The following is a 19,788-nucleotide window of genomic DNA, read 5'->3' as shown; positions in this document are numbered from 1 at the left end:
TGTAACTGAAAAATATGTTTTAAGATAACAACACAATGTAAAAATTATCTTTTTGAAAAAATTAATATTATAAATAAAAATTTGTTTTTGATAATATAGTTAACTATAGATAAATTCATTAAGGATAGTATAGATATTAATCGCTCTAACTTTTAACGTGAGAGCTCCGTTGCAAAAATTTACTTCGCAAATAATAGTATAGATTACATTTATAACTGAAAAATATGTTTTAAGATAACAACACAATGTAAAAATTATCTTTCTGAAAAAAAATATTATAGATAAAAATTCGTTTTTAATTATATTTATAGCTTAAAAATATGTTTTAAGATAACAACACAATGTAAAAATTATCTTTTTGAAAAAAAAATATTATAAATAAAAATTCATTTTTGATTATATAGTTAATTATAGATAAATTCATTAAGGGTATATAGATATTAACCGCTCTAACTTTTAACGTGAGAGCTCCGTTGCAAAAATTTACTTCGCAAATAATAGTATAGATATCATCTTCACCAAATACACAAGTATAAAACTATAAAAATTGCTGACAAAAAACTATAAAAGAATAAGTTTATTAATTAAATATGCTATCATTATGTTATATAAGAAAAAAAAGTTGAATTCACTATGTGAATTAGTCGAATTCTCGTGGTTAGGGTTTTCTAAAATAAATTTAAATCACTAGACTATAAATTATTTAAATTTTGGAGCCTTAAATAAAGTTATATTAATCGGAAGTCTAAGGCGAATGATTTTTTCGATGCATTTCAGGCACGCCTCTGCCTAAGAACACCAAACTAGAGATTTTTGTTGTTTCTAACCTACAAATTTTGGGGACCGAGTCTGCGTACATGCATACTGGTTCTATGATTCATGAAATTTTAGGATTGAGTGATAAATAACCAGTTAATATATATATTTAATTATTTTAAACACCGAAAGATTTATGCATAGCCAATTATTATTATGAGACCAAGAAAAATGTTTCGTCCAAAATCGGACATGAATACATGCATCCGTCAAAAAAAAACCACGATTGCCAACCATGTTATAAAAGCACAGCAAGGGACACCCTACACGAACCATACCACCCACTCCACTTCATCTACTCATTCTGAGTATAAATCTGATCCAGGGCCGTGCCTGATAATTATTGGCCCACAAGCCAATTTTTTCTTTGGCCCACTAAATTATAAAATTGACGAAAATGCTAGAATATGCATCAGTAAAAGTTTGAACCCGGGTATGAATGTGAATTATTGGCCGCTTTTACCAGTATAGCTATATTAGATTTCTGGAACTTTTGGCCCCAACAAGTATATTATCTCACCGGCCCTAAAGCACATGCTTCATTGGCCTCTATTCAGGTCCGGCCCTGATCTGATCCCAAGTCATGAAAGTAGAGGATACTCAGTGCCTAATGCCTATACTCATTCAAAGATTGGGGCACACACAATACACCATCAGCCCCACATTCAAAGATTGGCACCAAAATATTACATACCAGAAAGGATATGTACTATATGGCCATCTCTTTGTCCTTATAGCTTCTTTCTGAGTTTCTAACAGCGTTTGAAACTCTTGCAAGTCTCAATTCTCAGACTCCATATATATCACATGTGATACCGATAAGATGGACCACATGAAGCCAATAATCAGACCAAAAGAAGAATGACTTACCATTGTTGATCGTCATATGGATAAACTACACAGCAGATATACACCATATCCAAAAGCCCTTTCTCAGTCAAATATCAAGCATCCCAAAATAACTCTTGTCTTAATAAATAGTGGTTCACCTGTGCCACCAACAAAGATCCAGATTAGGCTTCATGTATTTGCAATAACAACATAACAACAGTGCCGACATAGTATAAGGGACGGTTAGTTTCCCGGAGCCCATACTAAATTTATCCTTTTGATTTTTCTTATTTAATATATATAATATTAAATTTAAATATATAGTGTTATAAAATATGATAATGCCACCAACTGATTGGGTACTATCAGAAGATTTAGTTATCACTTAACAAAAAAAAGATTTAGTTATCTCTCACATATTATTATACCTTAGATCTTCAGCTGAAGTAACTTGATTATAAATGTTTATTGGCTTCTATATACTTGGATGATATTTTAATTTCATTTCCAATAAAAAAGCCTTGATTGTATTTCTTAAATGTAATTCAACACTATATCGAATTGAATCCGTATTGCTTCCAATTTTCAAGATTAAAAGAACTAAACTTCCATCAAAACTATATCGGTTAGTACTTGACAAAAATGAAAATGAAGGAAACAAACAGTAACCGAAGGATAATTCCAATGCCCTTGCATTAATTTGGACATCCGCTGAAAATTGTATTATAGTTTGTTGGGTCGAATCTTCTCAGAGCTCTCCTTGTGAGGGTTACTAAGCCCATTACAGTCCATAAAATACGTATACACACCTCACCTCACCTCACATTCCACACATACACATTGAACAAACCGACCCATTTATGGCCAACTATCAATATATATACACACGACATTTTCAACACACAAAAAAAGTTTCAAGTCGGAGTTGCCATGGAAACGACGGCGAGATTCTGTAAATTCGATTTAACGACAGTATCCACAAACATCCTCGTATCTTCCTCTGTATTACCTTTTGGTATATCAACAATGTAAGACTCCAACACCACACTGTACACTCTCTTGACCTTATCGTTCTCCAAGACAACAAACTCATTAACAGATGTAACCGACCGGTAATTTCTTAACCGGTGTTCTCCTCCAAGAACACGAAAACTCAAGATTCGTTTCTCTTCATCTAGAGCTTCTAGTATCTCAATGCTTGTTGACGCTGGAAGACCAGACACGACGCTAACTTCCCTTATGGTCCCGACGCTAATTTCTTTACCGTTACCTCTGATGGTGCAGCTTTTGATAAAGTGTTTGTACTTGTTTGGATTCGCGAAGTCTCGGACGAATCTCCATATGGTACGTGCTGGTGCGTCTACGCGGTGTGCTATGAGGGATGTGCACGTGTTTGGCGATCTTGGGAGCGTGTGGTGCGTTCTGATAATTGGATCTAGAGTTGAAAACTCGTCCTTCGTTAATCCATATGGTGTTATTGTTGTTGATGATGACGATGATGGGGCGTGGCTAAGAGGAAGATTAGGGTTCATGGTTTTGAGAAAAAACTGAACGAAGCTAGGACTGATTCTTTTGACATACCATTACAATATATATATATATATATATAAGAAGTTATTGTATTTTATAAATGTATATTTAAATGGAGAAGTGAGATGTTGATATGTTTGACTAACGGAGTTGGGTTGCACTAAATTGCTTTCTGATGTATGAAGTGTGAACGTGATACCAAATCTCATTTTATATGACTCATTGGATCCTTCAGGAGCTACAAACACATCAGCTTTTTGGGGTAAAATACAAAATAGATTATACTTTTGTTAATTTGATATGTAAGGCTAGACGACGTAGAAGAAAGATCGATGCCCCTAATAGGGTTAACGTGACGTAGAAGAAAAATCGATGCCCCTAACAGGGTTAACGTGACTATATAGTGGAAGAAATGTTGTGTCTGATCAGTTTATAATTTGCCTTACTTTTTATTTTGTGCAACGTTGTTCTTGCTATACTATTTTTGGAAGATCTATGCTAGATTGCTAGTCGGTAGGTTAGAGACTGAATTATCTTTGGTTAATGTATAAACAAGTTTAATGCAACATGGACATTGATTATGCAAGTTGGTTATTACTTTAATATAGTTTTTCAAAAAATCAAATTTATTGCTGTTGGCAATAATAAAATAATAATAATCTAATAATAAAAGTTCGTACTGCTGAATGAATAGAAAACAGAGTTTTTTAATTGAATATCTCTATATATTTACATAAGCAGTGATAATGAAATTCTAATTCATGAAAAGCTGAAAGACATCAATTTGCGCCACAAAACTAATGCATCTAAGGGCATCATTATCGCCATATCTTAAGCCCATATCTTACCTTTTTTGGGTCCGAAAAAAAAAAAAAAAAAGAGAAACGTTAAGTGACAGGCCGCATAGTTCTTAATTAAGAAGTTTGGGCGGACGTCCTTAAGTCGCACGTGTCAGTTCGTTATTCGCTTTAGGGTTCGAGGAACGGATAGTCGGGTCTTGGTCTTCTCATTTCCGTCATCTTTTTGGTGAGAGCTCGTCAGCGAAAGAATCGCCCTATGTTCGCGCAGACGTCGTCCTCGAGAGGATGTGGAGCTCCTTCATTCCGATCACTCGACATCAATCTGTTGGTAGCTCCTCTCGTTGATTGCCGAAATCGAAATCCTGTCTGGTGCATGTCCTGTGTCGAAATCCTCTCGGTGCATGTCCTCTCGGTGCATAGCCCCAAAAAAGGTATGTATTCCTCCTCTGTTTTGAGATTTAGAGGATTTCGATTCGATTATACGATTTCGGTTTGTGATTGTATAGGTTGTGTACGATTGAAAATTAGTGTAGATTGAGGGTTTGGTATCTGATTTTGGTTGGTGTTCCTCGTGTGTGGAACGGTTTACGATTTTTCTGTAGTGTGGATTTTTTTTTCTGAGAATACATTTTTCATTCGGTGATTTTGCGATGATAATGAATTTGAGATGATACTCTAGTGTTGAATTTTTTTTCTGTGAATACATTGTTCTCTAGGTGAATTTGCGATGATTATGAATTTGAGATGATACTCTAGTGTTTTTTTTATCTGTGAATACATTGTTTTCTCGGTGAATTTAATTAAGAGACTTCAAAATAAGTCCTAGCAATAATCTACTCCTAATGCTTTGTCTCTTAGCTTTGTATCTTAACACCACACTAATAATAAAATAAGCTAAGGACTTCAAAATAAGTCGAAGCAATAATGATGCTCTTAGCTTTGTATCTTAATGCATCTATAACCAAAAAGAAACTAATGCATCTATAACCAAAAAGAAAACATAAAGTTGAACTTGAGCCCATGTCCAACAACAACCACAATTGGTCTCAAGTCCTTAACCCATCCTCTCATCTGACACGTAATTATATGTTGATGTTGCCGTTAACTCTCCGGTCAAATCAATTATATATATTTTAAGTAGACAAACTTTAAAAATTTAAGTGAATTTTACTCTAATATATTCTTTTATTTGCTATTTCTTCCTATTTATAAAAGAATGTAATTTTTTCTCTAAGTTATACATCATACAAAGTTTGAGCTTTACTGATTACTAAATTAGGATTAAGTTAAGAATGTTGGTGGTGGAATTTCATGTCATCTACGTGAAACTAATTGCTTCTGTCGCCGATATATATATATACATGTGGGTCAAAGGAACCAGAACCAGCTCTGTTTGCTGGTGAGTTCTCTATCAAGAGTGTAGACCACAATGCAACCTCAACGTTCCCGCACCACTCCTTAAGCCTGGCATAAATTATGTGGTATGCCAACAAGAACATTTTCGAGGTGGAATATCTCCACATCTCGACCTTTTGCTGGATGAAGTTGATTTGGAAGACTTCACATGCGGTTCAAGTGATTCCAGTGTCAATTCAGTGGTAACTTGGAGCCGTTCCCTAGTGCACTTTTTAAGTTTGGACTAAGGAAGATATCCTTAAAATGCGACCCGCTTTACTATTTAATATTGTTTTTGCAATTTACCTACCATAACCCCTAAAAGTGCAATCCGTTATTATAAATAAATAAATTTACTCATAAACAAATGATCAGATAAATCCTATTAACATTATCGAATGGTTAAATAAATCATTTAGTAAATTCATCTAAAAAAACCTGATAAAATCAGAATTTCTAACAGATAGCTTCTGAGTATATAATAAGATAATTTAAAATTCAGAACAATATCAGAAAATAGATATTGTTGGACTCTATTTAACTGACAAAAACTTTTTATTTTCCTAATCAAACTCTCTCTAGAAACCGTCTCCGAAATTTTCTCTATCCACAACTCAACTCTCTCCTCGATCTTCTCTTTCTATCCTTCTCTTTACGGAGTAAATCAAGGTAACCTCTTTTCTAAACCCTAACAAATCTCCCCCAATCACGAAAACTAATGTCCTTAAGCAAATTTCACGGTGGCTCCTCCTCCTGCTCCTCCTCTGCCACGGCTTGCGCTGCTTGTAAATACCAGAGGAAAAAGTGCACCGAACACTGTATTCTCGCTCCTTACTTCCCACAAGAAAAACAAAATCAGTTTCTAAACGCCCATAAACTGTTTGGAGTAAGTAACATCACAAAGTTCATCAAAGGAGTTGAAGAATGTCAACGGGACATAGCTATGACTAATCTTATGTTCCATGCTAATGCACGTGCTCGAGATCCAGTTTGGGGAGTTTGCAAGATCATGCTTGATCTGAAGAACCAGATTGCTTGTACTCAGGCTGAACTTAACTTGATTCATCAACAGAATCTTGCCATGTGTCGAACTATAGCTCTCCAGCAGCAATTTGGTTGCTATTCGTACGGAGATCTAGGAGACGAATACCTTAATATTGATGGTCATGTTCATCAGAAACAGAGTCTGCTGAACTACGAGATGTTTATGGAGATGCCTATCAAGCTTGAGAAGGAAAAAGTTTCTATGGACACAAGAATGCAGTGAACCAGATAACTATGCTTTTAAGTCTTTCTAGTCTTTTTGTGTTTTTGTACACTCTCCGAAGTTTAGTTTTAATTTGTTTTCGTGTTTACCACTGCTCTTTTCTTTGCTATAGTTTCTCAGATTGTCCAAATCTATCCTCGTAGTAGTAGCAGTATTTTATACCAGTTTGTTCACAAATTTAGTTTTAGTTTTCAGCTTGTTCTTCTTTAACGTCTTATAATTTTTCATAAAGTTCAAAGGTAATTCCTTCTTTTTTTCAAAGATTATAAATTGCTCTAGGTTGGGAAAATGATGGAGCTAAGCTGAAAACAAAATCAGGTCAGGACTTAACTTTTGACGCAAGCAACAACTCTAATTCCCCCAAAAGGGTTACACAGTTCACTAGACAACCTGATCCTATATTTCGATGAATCTACTATCAAAATAACCAGAGAGAGTACAAGTTATGCTGCTGTAAACTAAACACCTGCCTTGTTTCCAAGTCTCTCCCGAAGGATCTTGACTCCCATGTATCTGCAAAGATTTACAACTCATTCTGCTTATATACTGAACTTCAAAAGAGCTTTGATTCATTAATTATGTTGGTATTTGATTTCGACTTACCTTCCCATCATCATAACCGTGGCTTGCGGGTTGGTTCCGGGAGACTCGTCAAATGTGGAACCATCAATAACTCTGAGCCTGTTGACACCGAGAACTTTGCGGTCAGGGCTCACAACTTTACCTACAAGACAACCACCATGATAGTGCCAGATTGTGACAACAGTGTCTTTACAGAACTGAGCCATAGATTTGGTATCGTTCACTTGCTTTGGTCTTAGATTGATGTTTGCCTTGACACTCAAGCTAAGCATCTTGTGGACGTTTTGCTTGTCGCACTGCGTGTAGTTTAGGAACCGCTTAGATGTCACAACTTTTGAAACCAGACGGATAGCTTCAACGCAGCGTTGGAGATCCACTGGGTGTTTGAAGTAGTTGAAGGTCACTGATGGGTTGTCATCTACATTTGTGTTGAGTAAGCTCAAATGCCCTCTAGAGATTGGGTAAGCTAGTTTCTCCAAAATGAAACTTCCATTGAATGCTTCTTGAAGTTGGTATTTGTTTCTTGTGGTGTAAGCTTGTGTTGCTTCTGGTCTTCTCTGCTTTGCAGGTATGGTCGAAAACAATTCATTCTGCAAAAACATTCAAAGACCATTCTCATATAAAGACATTAATAATAGAAGAATGCCGAAAAACTGATGAAGGATTGAGCACTTGGTTTGGGATACCAGAAACAAATGGAGGAGCTGGATAAATTCTTTTATTTATAGCATTCTGTTGATTCTTTAAATACAAAGAAAAACTGATGCACTTGATGTAAATAAGTTTTTTTGGTTTGAATAAATTTTACAGTTCATTCAAAAAAAATAAAAAAAAATAGAAGAATGCCGATTCTGAAATTTTAGGGGCTTTAAACAGTCATTAGTAAAAGCTTTAGTATTTTTTTTTTTAAACATATGGAGGATGTTCATATATATATCAACAAAAAAAAATTAGAGACCATTGTTAATGTTGCGTGCACTTGGTTATGCGATGAGGGATTCGAAGTTATGTAGTTTAGGGTTACCTTGTCCGACATAACTCCATAGTGAGTATGAATGCTCTCAGGAGACTGTCCAAATCCAGTGCTGGCTTCAACATACACACCCATCTTTGTGATTCCAACAGTCTGGATAAGTGACTGCTCTATAGGCTGCTTTGAAGGCACCAAGATGGTGTTCATCGGATTATCAGCCATTCCTTTCCCCACATGCTCATTCTCCAGAACCAAAGGAATCTTCAGCCTCTCAAGCTCTCTCTTAGGTCCAATCCCACTTAACATGAGCATCTGTGGTGACCCAATAGCTCCACTGGACAAGATCACTTCACTTCCCTTTCTGTTCGAGAGTAGAGCCTGGTGTTGGTTACCCTTCTCGTCTTTGAATATTACTCCTGTTACTCTAGGCCTTGTTCCTGCATCCGGAACCAAGAACGTTAGCATTCAAAACTTGGACTACACGTAAACCTAATTAATATCATTAGTTACCAGATGTGTCAAAGACTATCTTTTGCACGGTGGCGTAGATCAAGACTCTGAGCTTCTGAGGGTTAGCGTAAGCAAGAAGCTCTGCCGCAGTGTGACGACGGCCGAACCTATCGAAGATTGTGCCACCGACTTTTGTTCCGGAGACGTGGTCGTAAGTGAAGCCATTGAAAGGTCTGACTCCAACCTCTAAAAGACTGTCTCTCAGAGCCTTCTGCCATAACGTCAACTTCGGCTGATGAACGATCTCTCGCTCCACCCATGGATACGACTCATTCACTAGCTTCGCATCCCATCCTGCTCGCTTCACAAACCTACACCCAAGACCGGATCTTAGATTTAGGGTTTATAAATATTTGTTTATTTTAATAATAAAAAAATTCAACACTTTGAAAACTATGTAATCCTTACTAATAAAAGGGACCTTTTGAGGCTCCATAGAGCGTCCACATCAGCGAAAAAAAATTCTCCCGAAAGATGACACGTGGCATAAAATATAGTTTTACATTTTAATATTACTAATTTTCAAAAATTATAAATAATATGAAACATACAACATAAAAAATAGAAAAACTACATTGAACATATGTAAAATTACCATTTTTCACTTTAAAAAAAAAGACGGCTTAATTCCATAATGTAATATTACCGTTTTATAAAAAAAACAAAAAACATTATATATAATTTCGAAAATAATAAATATATGTAAACATACAACATAAAAAAATAGAAATACTACATTAAATATAGAGTAATTGGCGTAGATACACCCATAAACTCATGTAATTTGCTATATAACCTTGAGGCTCCATAGAGCGTCCACATAAGAAAAAAAATTTCTTCCGAAAGATGACACGTGGCATAAAATATAGTTTTACATTTTAATATTACTAATTTTCGAAAATTATAAATAATATTTAAACATACAGCATAAAAATGAAAAAACTACATTAAACATATGTAAGATTACCATTTTTCACTTGAAAAAAGACGGCTTTTCTCCATAATGTAACATTACAGTTTTATAAAAAAAGTCAAAAAACATTATATATAATTTCGAAAATAATAAATATATGTAAACATACAACATAAAAATGGAAATACTACATTAAACATATGTAAGATTACTATTTTACATTTTTATTTTAAAAAATAATATGTAAACATACAACATAAAAAATGGAAAAACAACATTAAACATATGTAAGATTACCATTTTTCACTAAAAAAAGACGGCTTATCTCCATAATGTAACATTACTATTTTGTAAAAAAAACATTATATATAATTTCGAAAACAATAAATAATATGTAAACATACAACATAAAAAATGGAAATACTACATTAAATATAGAGTAATTGGCGTAGATACACTCATAAACTCATGTAATTTGCTATATAACCTTGAGGCTCCATAGAGCGTCCACATAAGCAAAAAAAACTTCTTCCGAAAGATGACACGTGACATAAAATATAGTTTTACATTTTAATATTACTAATATTCGAAAATTATAAATAATATTTAAACATACAGCATAAAAAATAAAAAAACTACATTAAACATATGTAAGATTACCATTTTTCACTTGAAAAAAAGACGGCTTATCTCCATAATGTAACATTACCGTTTTATAAAAAAAGTCAAAAAACATTATATATAATTTCGAAAATAATAAATATATGTAAACATACAACATAAAAATGGAAAGACTACATTAAACATATGTAAAATTACTATTTTACATTTTTATTTTAAAAAATAATATGTAAACATACAACATAAAAAATGGAAAAACAACATTAAACATATGTAAGATTACCATTTTTCACTAAAAAAGACGGCTTATCTCCATAATGTAACATTACTATTTTGTAAAAAAAAACATTATATATAATTTCGAAAACAATAAATAATATGTAAACATACAACATAAAAAATGGAAATACTACATTAAATATAGAGTAATTGGCGTAGATACACTCATAAACTCATGTAATTTGCTATATAACCTTGAGGCTCCATAGAGCGTCCACATAAGCAAAAAAAACTTCTTCCGAAAGATGACACGTGGCATAAAATATAGTTTTACATTTTAATATTACTAATTTTCGAAAATTATAAATAATATTTAAACATACAGCATAAAAAATAAAAAAACTACATTAAACATATGTAAGATTACCATTTTTCACTTGAAAAAAAGATGGCTTATCTCCATAATGTAACATTACCGTTTTATAAAAGAAGTCAAAAAACATTATATATAATTTCGAAAATAATAAATATATGTAAACATACAACATAAAAATGGAAATACTACATTAAACATATGTAAGATTACTATTTTACATTTTTATTTTAAAAAATAATATGTAAACATACAACATAAAAAATGGAAAAACAACATTAAACATATGTAAGATTACCATTTTTCACTAAAAAAAAGACAGCTTATCTCCATAATGTAACATTACTATTTTGTAAAAAAAACATTATATATAATTTCGAAAATAATAAATAATATGTAAACATACAACATAAAAAATGGAAATACTACATTAAACATATGTAAGATTACCATTTTACATTTAAAAATAACAATAATATGTAAACATACAACATAAAAAAATGGAAAAACTACATTAAACATATGTAAGATTACCATTTTTCACTAAAAAAACGGTTTATCTCCATAATGTAACATTACCATTTTATAAAAAAAGAAAAACATAAATATAACTATTTGACTATTTGTCCAGTTCTTCTATTAAACATTGCCGTTTTACATTAAAAATGGAAAAATACATTAAAATTTAAACATATATCTTAAAATATAAAATATAGATATTAACAAAATATAAAGTATAAGAAATAGAAATACAAAATATATAGAAAAATAAATAATAAGTAAATATTATAAATATATAAATATATGAATTATATATACAATAATAAGTAAATGCACAGTTTTCAAAAAAATGGAAAGAGTACATTAAATAAAATGGACATCTATCTTAAAATGGTAGTAAATTATGTAAAAATGAAAATACCACATTAAACAAAAAAAATATAGTTTTACATCAAGAAAGTCTCTATAAAACTCATTATTCTATCAACATCAACCTCACACTATCAAGAAAAACTTCATAGTACTCGAGCAAAAAAATGGTTCCACCATCAAATCTTGCCGTCCCAAAAACCTTTAATGACCTTGAATGAGATTTTTTATAACAACAAACTTTTTGTTAGGTGGATTCATTGTTGGGAAACCCGCAACTTCCAAAAGCCAAACTTATTCATGGGAATTGAATTGTTTTTCTTAGACTCAAAGATATTCTTACAAATTTAAATTAATCTAATCCATAATTTTATTGTTAATATTCATACTAACTCTTTCATGATCAAACCATTACAGTTAATAACCATTCAAGCGTTTATCCCGAAACACTTCCTTCCTCGCCGAATCAGGTATTGGTTCATGTTGGTTTAGTATTGTTTTTGGTTTATTAACCGGTTTAGGATGGTCCTATTGTAAATATAATTTAAGTTGGTTTAGCATATATTATGCTTAAAATAACTTAAATTAAATAATAGTAATATTATGATTAAAATATAATTTTAGAGAGTTTTTAAATATAATTTACAGAACATTATAGGGGATGAATTTAATTTATTAAATTCATTTATTACTTAAAACTAAGTTTTTTAAAAAACGTACTGAGTTATAAATATCAATTATGGATTGGTGAGTATAACATGAAGACAAAACTATAAATATTTTATTTTCAAGATAAGAAATTCAGCTTTTATTCAGTTACTCAATATATAATATCTTAAATTATTTTTTTAAAAAAATATACATAATTTATATATATAGATTAATCTTCCAAACTTAAACTATTATATTATATATGAATGATGTTTTTAAATAAAAATAATTTCTGATTAAAAAAATAAATAAAAACAACAAATGGTTATTTTCAAATAATGGAAGTAATTTACATTATACTATCATTTAACAAGTATTAGATATGTTTTGATATATCATTATTTTCTATATCCAGAAAACAATAAATTGTTAAACATCAATATCATCTAGGTTAAGTATACGAACAACACAAATTCAAACATCAAAAAATATTTACATAAATATTATAATACAATAATTTAATCAAAAAATACAATTCAAAAAAACAATATTCAAAAGAATAGTTATATACTTAATATTTGAAAATCAAAGATATTTTTGCTAAAATTATACTTACCTGGCCAAGGAGATCGACCATCTTTTTACGGATGGATCGATTGTTGAGCATGTGGTCGATCCGAAAATACTCTACAGTTTAATTAAATATCTAAAACATTTATTTCAACACTCAAGAGATAGTTTTGCTAAATATGATAACTAGATAGCCAACAAAATTACAAAAAGATATTTAAATAGTAAAAAATATGTTACTTTAACGTGTTAAAATTTAAAAATAAATTTTAATTATGACATGCATCTTAACATTTATATAAATATATATCATACCTTAAATATAAATAATTTAACAACTTAAAGTAGAAAAATAATAAAAATCCCGGGCGTAGCCCGGGTTAATCCCTAGTATATTTTAAAATTTGGATGTTAAAGCAAAAGTTTCATTCAGTCACCATTCGAGCTAACCTTTCAATTATTTATATTTTTTAAAAAATTACGTTAATTATGAAAATATATGTTGACGTGTGTGAGAAGTTGAAGACGTGGTCGTGCCATTATTACACAACATTCCCACTCGGTGCGTTTTCAGATATGTGTAACATTTACCATTACGACAACAAGATCTGTTTCAATTTTCACAAATCAAAAATCTTGTCTCTTGTTAATAACGGTTTTAGTTACTTACGCAGCATCGGCTCTAGAGTAGAAACCGGCGTTAATACAAGAACCACCGCCGAGAACTCTAGCACGAGCGTTGTAAACGCCGTCAGTGGAAACAAATGCCTGCGACGCGGAGGAAGCTGACGTGTCAGCAAGTCCGATGTGGAAGTTCCTGAGGAATGAGACGTTTGCGTTTGTAAACGGAACGCCACCTCTCTCTAAAACAAGAACGCTGAAATTTCGCGACAGCGTTGCGGCTAGTGGACAGCCTGCGGTTCCACCTCCGATGACTATGTAGTCGTAGGTCGAGTCTTGACCGGTTGATGCAAAAGAAGACGAGGAAGATGCTGAGAATGTGCTGGCTTTATCGATGAACGTGTATCGATAAGGATTAAACTTCAACTTATGCTCTTTATCTACAAAAAGAAAACATTTGTTTAGATATTAACTATACAATAATGGGTAGTTGGTAGAAGTAATTACACCATTAATGACATTAGCAGAACATAAGCCGAAATAACATAACAGATTTGTGTAAACAAAGACTGTACTGTTAGTGTCCTAATCACTCGAGATTTGGTCATAATGACTCAAGAAACCAATTGAACTACACAAAATCGCCAATGAACAAGAGAGATAAGGAGAGAGAAATACAGAGTTTACTTCAGACACATCACTAAGAACGTTGTAATGAGAAATGTGTTACGAGAAAAGTAACCTTTAGAAGCAGTGGAGGAAAGAGAAGCTGGGAGACAGAGGAAAAGAGCAAGGAGAACGAATTTGAGAGCCATAGGAGACTACAGAAACCAAAGCAGAACTTTCTTTTTCTTGGTGTTTTTTTGCTTCTGCTTCAACTTCTTATGTGGCTTTTCATGAATGGTCTTGTTTTATGTGAACCTTCTTCTATAAATAACACTTAGGATCCAACATAGCAACTATATTAATTACACCTACATGTGTCTGCTGTCTCTTCATATTGTAAAAATAATAGTAATTATTTTGTAGTAGTATAGTAGTATCATATAAATAAAACAGTCTCAAGATAAAAGGGAGAGTTGTACAGCTTGTCTATGTCATTAATGGCATGAAACGGTTGAAGTAGGAGCTCTTGTAGCCGTTGGATCAAGAATTCATAGATCCAAAGTGTATACATTAATCATATTCACCTAACCAAACACACAAAAACAATAATACAATAGAGCCATGTTTTTAGCAAGTAGTTTTATATAGTAGCAGATGAAAGTATCTTAATAATGATCATAACTGTGAGTAAATCTTCTCGAGTCATGTTGCTGACAAGTGACAATTAATCTTATTGATTATCTTCACCTAACCAAAACACAGTACCTTCCGTTCTATTTGGTTTAGCATGTGATCGCATCATACCACGTACGGTGGTCATATATATGGATCACATGAGATTTTCTCTTCACTTTAAACCAGTCACAACTATACTACATAATCTGATGTAGCCACCAGAAATAAAGTTTGATGTTGAATTTATTAATGAATGTTTCTTTGGAGGGAAAATAGTATCATATAATATACAACAAAAACACTTAATTCTTACATTTTTGTTAATACTAGCCCACAAATGCATTTGAACATTTCTTATATGGTAAACTCACTTTTAAATCTTCTGGTGATTGGAGGACCGTGAATGTTTCACAGAGTTATTGGTGGTGGATATGCAAAGAAACGATGATAATAAATACACACACCAATCCATGAGTTGGATTCTGAATATATATTTACAAAACTTTACTACTCAGCAGTTAATGTAAGGATTAATTTCTCCTCTCTTTTCATGGGGTTGGCAATGTTGTCCCATGCTTCAACTTTCACGGAACTAGGTATTGAGATCGTACATATATTTATAGCCCTCCTTTCAGTTTTTTTTTACAGTAAGAGAGAAAATAATCAACCGATTCAAATCATGCCATAATGAAAAGTTCTAGAACTAAGTAAAGGGTCCCCTAACGCCGGGTTTTGCACCAACGGTGGCCTTCAAGTCCATTACCAAGGTGCAAGGCTCTATATCGGCACATCTTGCAAGCCATATCTTTTGTGATCTGAGACCTGTCGAAAATTTTCTTAACCAGGCGACAAAATGTGAGGAAAGCTATATGGAAATACTCTTCCCTGTCGCCTGGTGGAAATACATTTTCATCAACATAAAATTTGCTCCAAACAAACTTCAACAGTGTAGTACTCTTCCCTGTAATATCACAAAAGCTATACTAAAAGTAGCCTAACTAAAAGATTATGAATATTACATATCTCCTCTCTAAAATAATGCATACAGCTCGCTGCTTTGAGGACACATGATTGAGACAACAGCTTAGGAGAGGCCACACTCTCCTAGCTTCACCTCTTTGATTAAATGATCGATGCCAGAGACATTGTATATACCATCTCCATCAATAAGGTGTACAGAACAACATCCCTCGCTCTTATCTGCATCAGTGACTTCTATTTGACTCCTACTTAATCCAAGTAAAGAATGACAGTTCTTCTATAGATACACCAGCAACCCACTCCAAAAATATACAGAACATTACTATTTATAAGCCACGTCTTACTAAGTTTAGTCATACTTAACTTAAACGTATATGAAAAGGGAACACTGTCCCCAAACCAGATCTAACATGTAGACAACCTAACCATTCCATGGCAAGATTTGTTCCCCTACATAACACCGACTCGAACGCATCAGAAATGTTCCTGAAAGGCTCATTCTCTCAATAGTTCTCCAACTTTCTGGACTCTCAGAAGCTATACTTTGTTAAACAAGCTTTATGCCTGTGGAAATAAACAGCTACGTGTTCTTGTGTGAGTGATGATGATAATTGATAACTATACTCCCCAAACCAAAACAGTTGAAATCCTCTGCAAAAGTATCTAACTGTTCAAATTTATAGACATTGAGGCGAAGCTAGAATCTTTTTGTAATGGGTGCATCTGTGTATAGAAATAAAAATATAAGCAAAAGATGGACTCGAACTTGAAACATTATGGGTGCACATGAGAGATTTTACCATTATATCCAGCAGAATTTTACATATAAAACTGTACATATTGATATTTTTATGGGTGCACAGGCCCCCATAGTGTATGCCGTGCCTTCGCCCAATGTCCGCCACAAGCAGTCCCAGTTGTACAGATAAATCTTTAAAGAATGGTGTATTATTTATTTCTCATCAGAAAGAACATAGCACATACAAAGAATGGCTTAACATTAGTAAGACTAAGTTACCAAAGAACAAACAAACACATCAGTTTAATTAATGATTACTCAATCTAAAGACTATATATCATTGCTTCTAGTCTTTCCCTAAGCTGGCCTCTATCACACAACAAAGCCAACAAATATTTGAGGGTAAAAAAAAAGTTAATACCAGGAAGATCCATGGGTCTATATGTAGGCTCTTCCAAACCAACATGTTCGTGTCTCTGTGTGAATGCTAATGACCTAAAGAGCTGACGAACTTTAGGATCATCTCTCTGCCTGAATGCTTCTGACCTGAAGAGCTGACGAACTTCATAGCATCTCAAGATCTCAACTTCATAGACACTCGTCACACCAGATGAACTAAGCAGTTGTCTATCTTGTGTGGTTATGATGATTCTGCTCCCTGGACCAAACCAGCTAAACTCCTCCGCAAGCGCGTCTAACTGTTTGATCTTGTCTACGTCGTTAGCCACAAGCAGAATCTTCTTGTTCCTGAGCCTTGCTTTGATTGCGTTAAGACACCTTGTCTTTGCGCCCAGGCCTTCTCCTTGCATCTTGGAAAGAAGCTCTTCTTGAAGATGAGATCTGCGGCAGTGTCTTGAAACCCTTCTCACGTCTTCGAGAAGACAATGAGCGTCAAAGTTATGTGAGATGTTTTCGTAGACGTGTCTTGCCAGTACTGATCTTCCGTTGCTTCCTCTTCCCCATATACCAATCACTCTAACACCTTGGTTTGAGTTTAGGTCCAGTAGTGGATACAACTCGTCCATGTGTTGGTCGATACCTATTAGGTTGTTACCATTTGTAGGTGTTGTTGAGAACAACATCTTTGATATCTTCTCCGTGATTCCATCGACAAGCTTCGAGTCATCATCCCTGAAAAAAAAGAAAACAGACTAAAATATCAAGATTCAAGAAACAATTCAACAAATCACAATCTGAAACAGAGAAAAATATCAAGATTCAAGAAACCCTTCAAGAAATTGACAGAGTAGAGATCAAGATTCAAGAAATCACAACCTGAAACATAGTAAAAGATCAAGATTCAAGAAACAATTTATCAAATCACAATATAAAACAGAGTAAAATATCAAGATTCAATAAAAACAAATCACAATCTGAAACAGAGTAAAATAAAATATCAGGATTCAAGAAACGCTTCAACAAACCACAACCTGAAATAGAGAAACATCTTATGGTCCGGTCCTTATGGAGATGAGATCTTACCATTTTTTGGAACATTCGCCAGAAAGATTAGCCAAATAAGCCAACGCATCCCTCCAAGACTTGACCCTCTCTTTGCTTTGTCTCTTCTCATGTTTCTTGAACTGTTTCGCAACTTCTCCGATCTGCCACCTCAGGTGAGAAGGATCAACCTCGTAGAAAACAGGCAGCACTTTGAGCAAACCCTTTCTCTCGTACTTCAGAATCTTCACGAGCTCCTCTAGACACCAGTAGGAGGCAGGGTAAGTCGCAGAGACCACCACGACCGCGATTTTTGATCCTTTGATGGCTTGGATAAGCTCCGGTGGAATAGGACGGCCACTCTCCAGTTCCTTGTCGTCTTTGAACGTTCGAATCTCTTTAGCCTCTAGATCATTGTACAGAAAGCTAACGAACTTCCTGCGAGTATCTGCGCCTCTGAAGCTTAGAAAGACGTCGAACCTCTTGGGAGTAAAAGAGGCAGAAGAGGAAGAAGACAGTGATGACCTGGATTCGAATAGTCGCAGTGAAGTTTTAACTTTTGTCTTAACGCACGATAGTTTTCTCAAGATTCTATTCATCTTTAAATTCTTTATAAGCTTTTGAGTTTGGGAGCATTTAGTAGTCTATAGCCAACATGAGTTTAGTTTTATAGAGGAAAAGATTGCACACTTAGTTAACGCATAACGGTAATGAAATTACCAGTTAATTTCCAAGAAATTTAATACAAACCATTGTGTATAAAATTATAAATATTTTGTATGTATTTTTAAAATTTTATACAAACGATTACACACTTAGTCTGTATGTATTTTTAATTAGGATATAATTATAACTATTTTTATTTCTTTCATTTGTTCGCTAGATACTCCCATTTTTATGTGAAGCGTTCAATGAAAAGGAACTGATATATCAGATGGTTAGAATAAATAATGTTCATATGTATATGTTTGAAACTGTTTTGTTTAATATTGCAGTAAAATATAACGATCTGGTGATCAAATTTTTTTGGTTAAGTAGTTCGACTTATAGGAAATCAATATCTTACTAGGTTAAGACCCGCGCCTTATGCGGGATGAACATTATATATATAAATTATTTTATATATTATATGTTTATAACATATTATGAAATAATAAATATATATTGAATAATTAAAAAGTCATTATATACTACTTATATAATTAAATTGGTGTGAACATATAAATAAATTTTATAAATCGGAAAAATATTTTTTTTATTTGATATGATATATAATTAAATTTAAATGATAGTAACATATATGTGGTAAATTTTAATATTAATATTTATTAGATGATGCTTTTTGCTCATAGTTTTTTTTTATCATTTGTATCTGTTATAGCAAAAAGTCTAATTAGTGATAACAAAATTTTCACTGTGGGATTAATGGTTTAAATAATGTATAATATTTTTAAAAATTAAGTTGTCAATATTTTTCAAATTTTTTATCAAAAAAATGTTCAAAGTAAATTTCAAAATTAAGATATTTATGTATTTTTATATGGCATATAGTTTAATTTAAAATGATACATATATTTATATATCTTTTATTTTTGATACTTATTAAATGAGACTTTCAACTTATATTATTTTTTAATTATTTGTATCATGTCATAACAAATGTTTTAAATCATAGATCACAAAATTTGAATGTGAAACTTTTAACAGTTTTAGTAATTTATACTCGTTTTTAAAAATTCAAAATATAATATATAAATAATTTTAATAATTTTTATTATATGGTTACTATGATTGTTTAATTTATT

The 19,788-nt window shown here is 32.6% G+C and overlaps 4 protein-coding genes and 1 long non-coding RNA gene across 5 annotated transcripts; 1 reads left to right on the top strand and 4 right to left on the bottom strand.

The window, feature by feature from the left end:
* Positions 1-495: 495 nt before the first annotated feature.
* LOC106423610 (abscisic acid receptor PYL3) lies at positions 496-3,485 on the bottom strand. Its single transcript, XM_048757416.1, has one exon. It carries the CDS (start codon positions 3,177-3,179, stop codon positions 2,562-2,564), a length of 618 nt encoding a protein of 205 aa, XP_048613373.1. The 5' UTR covers positions 3,180-3,485; the 3' UTR covers positions 496-2,561.
* A 612-nt stretch (positions 3,486-4,097) lies between these two features.
* Positions 4,098-6,753, top strand: LOC106423620 (LOB domain-containing protein 7). The gene is made up of 2 exons (XM_013864396.3): positions 4,098-4,408; positions 5,394-6,753. The coding sequence occupies exon 2, from the start codon at positions 6,091-6,093 to the stop codon at positions 6,637-6,639; it is 549 nt and encodes a 182-aa protein (XP_013719850.1). The 5' UTR covers positions 4,098-4,408; positions 5,394-6,090; the 3' UTR covers positions 6,640-6,753.
* LOC125587216 lies at positions 4,612-5,791 on the bottom strand. Its single transcript, XR_007323636.1, has 2 exons — positions 5,362-5,791; positions 4,612-4,810 (listed from the first exon to the last, which is right to left on the bottom strand). It is a non-coding gene; the product is annotated as an uncharacterized LOC125587216 (long non-coding RNA).
* Positions 6,754-6,942: 189 nt separating the features above from the next.
* On the bottom strand, positions 6,943-14,553 carry LOC106399573 (protein HOTHEAD). The gene is made up of 6 exons (XM_013840045.3): positions 14,285-14,553; positions 13,592-13,982; positions 8,705-9,015; positions 8,246-8,631; positions 7,243-7,811; positions 6,943-7,152 (listed from the first exon to the last, which is right to left on the bottom strand). Exons 1-6 carry the CDS (start codon positions 14,355-14,357, stop codon positions 7,098-7,100), a joined length of 1,785 nt encoding a protein of 594 aa, XP_013695499.1. The 5' UTR covers positions 14,358-14,553; the 3' UTR covers positions 6,943-7,097.
* Positions 14,554-16,696: 2,143 nt separating this feature from the next.
* LOC106413203 (TMV resistance protein N) lies at positions 16,697-18,880 on the bottom strand. The gene is made up of 2 exons (XM_013854022.3): positions 18,026-18,880; positions 16,697-17,674 (listed from the first exon to the last, which is right to left on the bottom strand). The coding sequence occupies exons 1-2, from the start codon at positions 18,580-18,582 to the stop codon at positions 16,867-16,869; spliced, it is 1,365 nt and encodes a 454-aa protein (XP_013709476.2). The 5' UTR covers positions 18,583-18,880; the 3' UTR covers positions 16,697-16,866.
* Between the last annotated feature and the right edge of the window lie 908 nt (positions 18,881-19,788).

Source organism: Brassica napus, chromosome A2, assembly GCF_020379485.1.
Source record: "Brassica napus cultivar Da-Ae chromosome A2, Da-Ae, whole genome shotgun sequence".
Classification (NCBI taxonomy): Eukaryota; Viridiplantae; Streptophyta; class Magnoliopsida; order Brassicales; family Brassicaceae; genus Brassica; species Brassica napus.
This window is presented reverse-complemented; position numbering and strand designations above follow the sequence as displayed.

Excerpts from the sequence above, each read along its gene's own strand:
- LOC106423610 (XM_048757416.1), bottom strand. The coding sequence starts at position 3,179 with ATGAACCCTAATCTTCCTCTTAGCCACGCCCCATCATCGTCATCATCA.
- LOC106399573 (XM_013840045.3), bottom strand. The coding sequence starts at position 14,357 with ATGGCTCTCAAATTCGTTCTCCTTGCTCTTTTCCTCTGTCTCCCAGCT. Across the intron at positions 8,632-8,704 it reads GATAGTCTTTGACACATCTG|GAACAAGGCCTAGAGTAACA; the intron begins GTAACTAATGAT and ends TTCCGGATGCAG. Across the intron at positions 7,812-8,245 it reads ATGGAGTTATGTCGGACAAG|AATGAATTGTTTTCGACCAT; the intron begins GTAACCCTAAAC and ends ATGTTTTTGCAG.
- LOC106423620 (XM_013864396.3), top strand. The coding sequence starts at position 6,091 with ATGTCCTTAAGCAAATTTCACGGTGGCTCCTCCTCCTGCTCCTCCTCT.
- LOC106413203 (XM_013854022.3), bottom strand. The coding sequence starts at position 18,582 with ATGAATAGAATCTTGAGAAAACTATCGTGCGTTAAGACAAAAGTTAAA. Across the intron at positions 17,675-18,025 it reads GGCGAATGTTCCAAAAAATG|GGATGATGACTCGAAGCTTG; the intron begins GTAAGATCTCAT and ends CTTTTTTTTCAG.